Raw genomic sequence first — 11,193 nt, 5'->3', positions numbered from 1 at the left:
ATTGACACATGTGGTGCCCCAAGATGGTATGGTGGAAAAAAAAACACCCACTGTAACTTACTGCAATTAAGCATCAGTGTCTTGTTCTTGTAAGATGCTAAGCTGAAGTGGGGGAAATGTCAGCGTGATCCAGACACTACAAATAACTATTTGTCCTTTTTACAAGACATTCAGTGGGATCATTTTTGGCTTGTGCCTCAACCACACAACCAAAATACTATTATTCCATATTAAATTAAGAAATATGTCGACCAGTAATCGCGAATTGAGATGTTCATGTGGAGTGAAAGTCATGACGTGGAGACTTTTGTCTCAAGGTAGAAGGGACCTTTCAGATGTTGCTCTTCGAACGATGAGAAAGCTGGTTATCACCTTTATATTTGGGAAGGTATTTACTGTACTTTTGTAAAGATTTCTTCTCTTTCAGTTAATATATGTGACATTAGGCAATGCTTTATGAAACACAGTGAAATCATTTCTCAGCAAACAAACGACAGGATGTAACTGTTTAGTACATGACTCATAATTTATTTACATTTTATATGGTTTATATATGGCGATTGGCTGGCAACCGGTTCAAGGTGTCTCCCGCCTACTGCCTGAAGACAGCTGGAATAGGCTCCGGCACACCCCGCGTCCCTAGTGAGGATAAAGCGGTTCGGAAAATGGATGGATGTTTTGTATACTGAATACTGTATATCAAACACAACAATGTTAGGACTTACCGCTGCTGTGTGTTCAAAACAAAAAGGATTACCCAACCATTAAATTGAAATTTAATTATTATTAGGGAAGTATGAGAGTATAAAGTGCAACCCACTATGTCCAACTATATTGGCATGGGAGTCCAAGAAATCCACACAAGCTTGCCCCCCCCCCCCCCAGAAAGTTCAAACATTGCCCTAAATTTTGTATTCAACGGAATTCATCTTCAGAACAAGTAAACATTTCAAAAAACACAATTTCAACCTACTTTCGGGAAACAGCTCTCTTTTTGGACCCCCCATCCAGCTCACATGAACTGCTTTGTGTAAACAATCAAACAAAAAGTTTGGGTCAGAAGGTCTTCACAACCTATAAAAGTCTGTGAGGGGTCTTCATAACCTTTTATGAATTACATGATGAACTCACCCCTGCTGACAAACGGGTACAAGCAGATGTCAGACCTTGATATTCAGTGTGTTCTTCCCAAACATTTTATCAGGCTGCTGCAAAGACAACTTTAGTACATCTATTACTCGCAGAAGTGACTCGAAATTAATTCTTTATCTCGCCTCCTGTAGGTGTCCGTGGTTAAAGGGCTTTAGAAAAACGTTTCGTCTTTACACATCCTTTTCTCTGGCTTGTGAAGAGAGACGGGATCGTCTCTCATGTCCGATGCATTCTTCGTTGATGGTTTGCAGGATATCTGGCCATCAATTACGCTGTTTACTTCCAAACTGTCCTTGTGTCCACTGGCATCTCTCTTTTGAGCTTGAGGTTTGAAAGCTTGATCAAAAGAATCTGGTGGATTGATTATTTTTTTCACTTTATGTTTCATTTTTGAGGGCGACGCCAAAGTGAACAGCGTCTCAGTCTGGTGCGATAAGGAACTTTTAATGTGCGTGTATGTAATGTCCTGGTGTGGACTCAAAGTCATTAACTCATCCTCAGTTTTAGGCGTCTTCATGGGAAAATGTCCTCCTTCCTCACATTGCATGTCAGAAATTTCTTGATTGTCATCTTCCTCTGTTTTGATGCAGTCTTTTTTGTTGTCCATACTCAAGTTATCAAAGTATTCCAAACATGGTTGGCTGGTGTAGCTCTCTCCAGCTGTCTCCTGGTGTTTTTTCTCATGGCTCCTCTTGGTGGCAAGGTAGAGAAACCGCTGGGGACAGAAGGAACAGCGGAACTTCTTCTCTGGGTTGCTGCTCGAGGTTGAATTATCAAAGCAGGAGCCATTTTCCATACAACTGTTGCAAACGTAATCGTTGCCACTGGGTGTCTCCCCTGGGGGACCCTGTTTTCCACACGTGTGACAGAAATATGGGTGAGAACCAATAATGTGAGCTCTTAAACCCGTTTCAGTGATAAAAGAGCTGTCGCAAATGTCACAATTGTAGCTTGTCCTTGGGCTGCAACTTCTGTGAAGACTACGTTTCACATCTTCCCCACCTGAGATACTGTCTCCTGTCTGCCAACTGTCCAATCGAGCCTCAGTGGCACCGGTGTCAGTTCTAGCTGTCTCATTGTAATCATGAAACAAAGCTTGCCTGTGCTTGAATCTCCGCTTCTTTTTCTTCTTCTTAGCTTTGTAAGAATAGTAGGGACGCCAAAGCTCATCAGCCACGTCACAATCATTGGGATCCTCATGGGTCTCGGATATTAAACATGAAATGTCTGGTCTGAAGCGGAGTCTGGGGCTCTCCAACTTGCCGTCCGGGTGGAGTTGACTTTGGCTCTCCATCTCCCCAAGTTTTCTTGTTTCTCTCTTTTTCCTTCTTGGGAAGAGCTTGGACCCTTTGATTCTGCGGCGGATGATGGCTTCGTCACCTATTTTTACCGTTATCTGGCATAATGGTATCGCTTGACCATCTGCAGACGGGCCCGGGCACACAGGTTTGGCGATGTAGGTTTGCGTCTTTGAGCCCGCTGTTTTACTGAGACTCGCTTTCTCTGTATTTGACCGAAGCATGTCCTTAGTCATTTTCTCAACTCGTTTTGCAGAAGCGGACAACTCACTGAGCTTTTCGACTGTGTTCAGTGAGTTTAAGAATGTTACGTTTTGACTGATGTGATGTGAGGTGATTAGATCAAGAGGGCGACCCTTATTACTCTCGGAGCAATTCGCTGGGTCAGATTTTGGGACCGTACAGTCAAAGTTAATGAAGGGTGAACTATGCTCAGCGTCTTTTCCTGTTGCGCTCTGGTGATAATTGTGGCGCAAACTTTGGTCAATATCTGTTTTGCAGGGCTTGTCAAAGCTGATGCGGGGCATGACAGGAGCCACCATCTTTGTTGTTGCCATGAAAGTCAAAGGCAATGAAACACTGTCGAGACAGCTGCTCACACTATTTCCCTCAAACTGAGGGCAGAGAGGATTGTTGTCAAGTTGTCCTTGATAGTCTGGCTCATCACCTTCTGAATATGTCTGACTGTATGTCTTATATCGTCTTTTCCGAAATTTCATAGGCAGAAGCCTGTACAGCTTAATTGGATAAACACTGGCTTTCAGACCACCATTGGCGGATTTTCGCTTAATGGCTAGTGTGGGATCAATCCCGTGGAAAGACTTCTGATGGTTTTTTAAGATATAATATGTCATGAATGTTTCCAGGCAGAAAATACACTGATAGCGGCGTTCGCCTGTATGCCAGACTTCATGCTTGGTCCGGTACTCCGCCAATGCAAACACTTTATTGCAGTAATGACAGGGATAAGCCCTCTGCCAGGAATGTACATTCTCATGGCGCTTCAAACTGGACAGTGTGATATACACTCGTTTACATACACTGCAGTTATATCTTCTCTGACCGACTCCTGACCTTTTTTTATTTTCAGCTTTTGGGAGCTGTAATTGATCAACAAGAAGGGGGCCAGTCTCCGAGTGGTCAACAGGAGGAAATTGAGTTCTGGTGGTCTCCTCGCTCAAAATGCTAACGGAATCGAGGTCCCCCTTTTTGACAGCCATGCCAACGGAATCTTGTTGAGGCTTTCCCCACACAGACTTTGGACAATTTTGCTCATGGTTGTGCAGCCATTTCGGATGGATGAATTTTTTGTCACAAAACTTGCAAAACAAATGACTATCAGAACACTTTTGATGTACCTTGGAGTGAATTGCAAGGAGATATTCACTTTTGAATACCTGTGGACAGCGTTTACACTCATAGATTGAGATGCTGTCCTCGGTTTGAGGAGAAAGATTCGAAGGACTTGATGCTGTCTGGACATAGCTGTTGGAAAAAGGAATAACTGCAGCGCTGGGCTTATCTTGTTCACTTTGTGGAAAGGGTGGATGTGCCGAAGTCGCTCCCTCAACTAATGTTGGGGTTAACGTCTTATTTTTTTCCGCGTGTGTTGGAAATTCATTTCGAAACAAAGCACCTCTAAGCCTGTGGCGCTTTTTAAGTGGGCCTGAATTTCGGTAAATATTTTGCTTTGCCTGGAATGCTGCAAATTTAGACACCTTCTTGCTGTCCCACTGACTCGTCGGACCTTTTTCTTCAGGTAATTTGATCATAGCATACGAGTGGTCTAAGAAAGTGGGGGTTTCACTGAATTCATCAAGGCAAGAAGATTTTAGGCAACCCGCTGGGAGCTGCCCCTCATCTGGTGACTGCCTACCGTCTCCTAGTGGGGTGAATGGATTGTTCCCAGGACACACCTCAGTGATGGAGAAGGCATTGGTGATTCGTGGGCCTCTTGAACCATCAATCTCCTCAGGTCTGGTGACTTCCTCCTTTGTTTTTTTACTGATCCAGTCTGTGGATTTAACGCAGTCCAGTTGGTATTGATTCTTGTCCTTTTTCTCTTGCCCTGCGAGCTTCTCTAAAAAGGGAATACCAAGTCTTTTCCCTGCTGCTATTAGCTCCTTCTTGTCCTCAACACAAGGCGATGTCACCTTTGCGGAGTAGATAAAATTGAGGACGCAGGCAAAAACGTCAGACTTCAGGTCCATCAGTTCCAGCACACGGCTAGAACTCCATGTCTCATTTGACAGAGCATTCTTGAAGTAGCCACTGCAAGCTGCCAGGATGTTCTTGTGGGCACGAAACTTCACATCCTCCACTACAATAGTCACATCACAGAAAAGGCCGAGTGAGCGCTGCTCATTAAGCTTGCTGAGCACGGTGTGAGGGTGAAAACTATCCATCAGGTTCTAACTGAAGCAACAAATCGCAGCCATCTAAAAAAAACAAACAAAAAAAGAACAATTTACATTAGTTATACACATTAATTTTGGAAATATACATCCACAACAACATAAAGACCCTTCACCAAATTTTGCTAATATCACAACACTAGATGGCAGTAATGTCCAGACAGCAAAGTATCCATGCCAGCAGATCAATAGTCCTATGTAAATCACTGACTCTTTGTAATGGTACTAACCCGTGTATCATAAGTAAGATATTTGTTTTTATATGTAAATAATCCAAATGTCAGACAAAAACTCCTGTCAACGCATCAAAACATGACTGTGATCTCGTTAAAGAAAAAAAGAAAAACTTTGCTCATGTTGGTTGCGCTCTATAGTTTTCACTTTAAAAATATGTGGAATTGATTGCAAAGCAGGATTTATATGAAGACATAATGGAAGATCCAGTTTATTCACTGTCTCTCTGAAAAAATATTCATCACAGCAAGAGTGATCAAGCCATGCCAGTGACCCTGGTCTAAGTGCTACTAAATCAGGTAGCATGTCTCACTTGGATTGTATCTTTTGGGCAAAAATCACCATCATCAATGTCATCATTACCTTGACACGTATTCAATTTTGTTTCAACTTCAGCTTTTAAGTAAGATACGGGACATTACATCAACTTCAGCTTTTAAGTAAGATACGGGACATTACATTGTTGTAAAAGTTCTAATTGTGCAACAAATATAATACGGCCACCATTTTTTTTAAACACTCATACTGCTGAAACTACAAGCAGCCTCCTTGTCCAGATTCTTCAACAGGCTTCTGTTGTTATGGCAACCTACTATTTTTGCGCAGTATGTGTTGAGATGAAGTGGAATTGCAAGAAACACTACTATCTATTGTTGTTAAATTTTTCCACAAACATTTTATTTTTCAAGAAACCTTCACTCACGGTTGCCTAGTAAGCGATGTGATCTTTGTCTCCGCTTGAAGCTTCTTTGTGTTCTTTTACTTTCTCTGCAGCGAAAATTCTACCAAACCGAATCCCATATCACAGCATGTTATGTGCCAAGCTTGTCTGCTCTCAAGGTTCACCTTGACATTTTAAGGTTGCCAAACCTCGCTTAATTAAAAAATATACCGGTACATATATATAGAAAATTTTACATCGTGCTCAGAGCTCATAATTTCACAACACCTAACTATATAGGACCGCTGAAGGGAATCTTTTTTATGTCATCATATGATATGAAATCCCCTCAAACTTAAACATATTTTTATACTACCTTCTCAAAAACACAGACACTACCGACAAAAACATCAACTAAGCAAATGCTACACAACTCGAACGCGTGCTTCAACACCAAATGTAAATTGAGATCAATCATGCAAAACATACCTTAGCAAGTCAGAGAAACTGATGAAAAGCCACGTAGTGTCAATTTTCTATACATCTCAAACCTAATTTACAAGAAAATAAATGATTTCGTGGGAATAAGACTTAAGTCTTATTTTCATAGTCGGCAAACGGTGAAGCTGTCAAAAGCAGTCTTTTCAAACATCATTGCTTCTCTCCCTTTCTGTGTGATGATGACTCCAGCTTCCTTGTCCATTGCCTCCAGCCGTGAAACCCAAGTCCAAAAGTGTATCTGCCCTGCTTTTCTCTTCTCAGGCTGTCCTTCCTCTGTCGTGTAGCTATACTTGGAAGATGGGCTCGCCTTTGTGCTAGCTGGGCAACCGGCACATATTTTGCAGGAAACTGCAACTTTTTTTCAAGCATGGCAGCGGGTTATTGAAAACTGAGCGATGCTGGGCGCTACATCACACAAGCTCTGTGCCCGATAAAAGAGCCAAGGCAAATGCATCATTGGTAGCAGGAATCCTCTGCTTCTTCAGAAATGCCTCATTAATCCCCCACAGCACCACACAAGCTATTTATATCATCTGCAATCCACTGCTGAGGAAAAATAATAATGCACAGGGTTATTTCATGCACGGTCTCACCCAGTATGTTACACACAAGCTCTTCTTCGCCTGTTCTCATACAGAGGCAGTGGTTGGTAATGCAGAACCGGAGAGAAGATGGCGGCAACAGTAGTCCTAATTTCTATCACTGCAAGCCAGCAAGAGACTGCTCTAAATGTTTTCATTCGCAGTTTCAATGAGCATGGCAACTGAATGCTTGGGGTAAAACAGTTCTGATACTGGCGCAATATATGCAGACATAGAGGGTGTCGATTGATGCACAAGCAGTGGATGCGTCAGCACTGCAGACGATGTGGGGGAGGGGCTGAAGCTGAACCCACCATGACACTCTGAGCCTCTGAGGATGAAAACGGGGCTTTTATTTCCACCACTCAGTGTGGGAGGGGGTGTCACATGACACTCTTCCGTCTCCTCAACATGGCTGAGAACAACTCTGACCACTGTTCGTAAAAAGGAACCAGCACGTGTCAATCAAATATACGGATCAAGCACGTGTCAATCAAATATACGGATCGCCCAAACTCACTGTAAATAGCACGATAAAGAAATTACTGACGTATCACAAATACAGCTAACCAAACACAGGATGCACAATACGTTAGCCAGAAGAGCAGCCAGTGCATGTGTTTGTGCTTTTTCACCCTATGGTAGCGAGTACTCACTTCACAGCAGCTCTACTTGCTAGCGGTGCTTTTACATCGGTGCTACTAAGCATTACTCCTAATCTACCCGAGGTTCCAAATGTGCCAAGAGCAGATGGTGTTAACCACTGCTGCTTGCTCATTGGTCAAACAGATTTGTCATTGCCAGGTCATTTTAACATTCGGGAATCTAACTTCACCTTAAACTACACTACAGTATTATTGCATTCTCCAGTCTCTTTCCACATTGATATTATGGACTGAATAGTTGTTCAAAATCCTGTTTGCCCCCATTGGCCTTTTCCCCCCGCTTTATTAGTTCCGTCAGACTATTAGAAGCAATGAGAAATAGAAGTCAGTTTCAATCAATTGAGGTGACATACTAATTTGATTCAGTCCACGTACTGTATGTTGTTGCAAGCATCTCTGCTTCCCCTTCGAGCCAAAAAGGTGATTAGCGACTCGCCACATGCTGTAAACATCGCCGTGGAATAGTAAAGTCAACAAAGCAACAAATAGTAGATGGCTACTCTGTACAACCTCTGCTCGTTAGAATTCAAATGTAATTTCAAACTGTAACAATGTGCGCTCACCAGATACTGAGCTAACATTTACAATCGCATGCGCTGTCCGGTATTGTGTAGCGGCACGGTGGACGACTGGTTAGTACATCCAACTCACAGTGTAGAGGCCCAGGGTTCAATTACAGGCTCAGGCCTTCTTTTGCAGAATTGACATGTTCTCCACGTGCCTGCGTGGAGTTTCCCGGGTACTCTGGTTTCCTCCCACATTCCAAAAACATGTGTGGGATGAACTTTCAAAATTGTCCCGAGCTGTGATTGTGAGCATGAATGGTTGTTCGTCTATGTGTGCAATGCGATTGTCTGGCAACCAGTTCAGGGTGTACCCCGCCTACTGCCCGAAGGCAGCTGAGATAGGCTCGAGCACGCCCGCAACCCTCGTCAGGATAAGAGGCTCGGATAAATGGTGGCTGTATTGTTTTTACTATATAAGCTAAGCTAAATATGTTTTTCTGTTACCAGTAGATGAATATGTCAAATTAAATGAAAATATTTGCCACTTTTCCTTTTGTTTTTGTATTTTAACAAACATTAACTGCAAGTTGTGTGAGACAGTAATGTGCCTCTACTTATTTTCTTAAGTTAGATGTGAGTATTTTTTTTTCTTAGAGAAACATATGTCACTCTCTTACCAGAATTATATACATAGGGTGATCGATCAGCCTTTAGAGGCTTTGATTGGATTCATCGATCAGGCACTTTCTCATGAATATCAACCGATAATTATGGGCCACCAATCGATCGAAGTATCCCGAGTGAAACAGTACTTCTCTTTCAAAGATGTATGTCTTGTTATTGATAGTTGATTTCATTTGTGGCATTGAATATGTTGCTCGCTTATTCATAAACAAGTCAAGAGTGCTCGTACAAGCAGCAAAGTTGAATAACAGTTCAATATACCGTCATCTTAATTCTCGTTCTTACTATATTAGTACATATCTTTAAAAAATTCAAGATGTAAGGTATAATAGTTATTAAAACAGCAGATGCTTGCTGGTGTGATATCCCAGGATTTATATATGATCAGATTAGTCAACTAATGGTGACTACTATTGCGATTAGTCGACAAGTAAAATAATCGTTTGGGCAGCCCTCGTTGCATTAAATGATAAACCTTCAATCAACACATACAGATCTGTCCAGGGTGTCGTGTACTTTTGTATGATATATTAATTAAAATTGTGTACTATTGTATGATGATATTAATGAGGACACAATTGCACATCTGGATTTAATGTAAAGCTCTTTTACAAACTATCCAAACAATAAAGAGAAGGGAAAAAATGAAACGAGTGTGTTATTCATTATATTTTCAAGACTCAAACTTAATTGTGTGCAGGCATAGTAAAGATTCTAGACAAAGTCACATTCGATTTCCCAGGTCATAGTACTGGTATTTGACAGTTGAGAGAGGTGTGGTTTCAGCGCATTCAGCCGACACGGCTACAGCACTCAAGAGCAGAAAAGAAAGCTTGAGTTTTCAAGATTTTGAATCTTCATGTTATGTCCTCTGTGATTCGTTGTTGTTTTTTATTCATTCAAATTTGAGGGGCTAGGGGTGATAATAGTACTCTTCTCATTGGTGTGTCAAATTTAGAAGAAATTTTTTTGGACTTAACTGGGACTAGACATATTTGAAATGCCTTTGGTTTCACACATGAAATGTTTCCAACGCCCATCATTTATGGTCTGTATTTAACTGATACTAAAGGTCTATAAATGCCGCACTACATGTTTAAAAAAGTAGGCTTGGCCCAATCTTCACTGACGAACCCTTCACACTTTTGACACGCATCCGTGAGATCTTCCGATGTCACCACAATAAGCACACTTTGAGTTGCTTACCTGAAGGTGCAGAGGTTCTTGAATGTGCAGCCTTGGAAATTCTTGTTGGGGTCTTGTTCTGCCTTTGCTCTGGATTAACTGTTTACCATTATGTTTCTTCAGTGTTGTCGAGTAGCTTTCTGTGGAACACGCCGTTGGCCCTGGATCCATGATTCCTTCATTACCATGTATAGCTAGCAGCCTTCTGAGAGCTGCAGCCACTGCTGCGTCACCCTCGTTGCATCACTGACCCACAAAGACAAGCTTGAGGCTGGGGATGAGGGGAAAACAACAAGCGGCACTTCATGATGCCATTCCAGCAAACACATATATGAGGCCACCATTCTGCTTCAGGTTCGGGCCGAATTCTGTAGTATTCAGGAAGGGTATGTCAGACAGATCCTTTATTGTTATGTAATAAATATTTTTTTGTCATCTGCGGGGCAGCTGAAAAGGCAGTATTCAGTGTTTAGAGTCTAATCATAAACCAATCCCTTCCAGTCAAATTATGTGTGGTCATGTTAGAGCAGATCATTCAACATAGCAAGCTAGCTAGCTGAACTTGACACTTAACGTGCTTGCCCTGTACAGTATTTAGACATACCCGCCACCTTCAAATGACGTCATCTTGATCATTACGTGGAACACTACACAATGGAAGTTATAAAATAAGCACATGCCCTACCTGATCATCTAGGTGTTTAGATTTCCAGGCGTTTTTTGTACCATCTGTTTAACAACTAATATGTCCACAGTAGAAACAAAGAAACAATAGGAAATACGCCTACCTCTGTCTTACGGAAATGTTGCTTGTCTGTGCCACTTTCGGGTGATGTAGGACTTTTTCTTATGTGTCTGAAATGTGTTGTAGTCTGTACTCTGTAGGCCTGAAATGGGAAACAAAATGACAGCACTTGCTTTGCACACGTTCCCGACTTGATCCCCCCCCGCCTACCAGCGCCATCTGACCGGCCGACACTTTTCTTTGCCGTGTTGCGTCCTCTGCTGGCTGCCGGGGAGAGCATGCAGAGACTGCCGTGCCGATTGCTTCCAGTAGATATCGCAAAAGCTTCTTCACTGGAACATAAACAGGAAGCAAGGGTGACAAGTGACCGCTGACCTTGTCATGAAGTCACACTCCTAATTTAAAGGTTTTATTTATTCTCTCTAGTCCCCCATACACCGCACGTCAGCATTTGTAACTAATGAAAGACTGAAGGGTGATCATTTGATTTTATCGAACATTAAATGTATTCATTTTCAAATATATATAACTAACAGAATTGCCGCTGTATTACTGCATAATTACAAC

At 42.1% G+C, this 11,193-nt stretch overlaps 1 protein-coding gene across 1 annotated transcript; it reads right to left on the bottom strand.

The window, feature by feature from the left end:
* Positions 1-1,303: 1,303 nt before the first annotated feature.
* Positions 1,304-6,844, bottom strand: zbtb38 (zinc finger and BTB domain containing 38). The gene is made up of 3 exons (XM_052077654.1): positions 6,249-6,844; positions 4,327-4,888; positions 1,304-2,655 (listed from the first exon to the last, which is right to left on the bottom strand). The coding sequence occupies exons 2-3, from the start codon at positions 4,853-4,855 to the stop codon at positions 1,304-1,306; spliced, it is 1,881 nt and encodes a 626-aa protein (XP_051933614.1). The 5' UTR covers positions 4,856-4,888; positions 6,249-6,844.
* Between the last annotated feature and the right edge of the window lie 4,349 nt (positions 6,845-11,193).

Source organism: Hippocampus zosterae, chromosome 10 (assembly GCF_025434085.1).
Source record: "Hippocampus zosterae strain Florida chromosome 10, ASM2543408v3, whole genome shotgun sequence".
Lineage (NCBI taxonomy): Eukaryota > Metazoa > Chordata > Actinopteri > Syngnathiformes > Syngnathidae > Hippocampus > Hippocampus zosterae.
This window is presented reverse-complemented; position numbering and strand designations above follow the sequence as displayed.

What these genes read in the sequence shown, in the direction of transcription:
- zbtb38 (XM_052077654.1), bottom strand. Translation starts at nt 4,855, where the DNA reads ATGGATAGTTTTCACCCTCACACCGTGCTCAGCAAGCTTAATGAGCAG. An exon ending in ATTCACCCCACTAGGAGACG is followed by an intron (nt 2,656 to 4,326) that starts GTAGGCAGTCAC and finishes GGTCAAATACAG; the next exon opens with AGAAAGCGAGTCTCAGTAAA.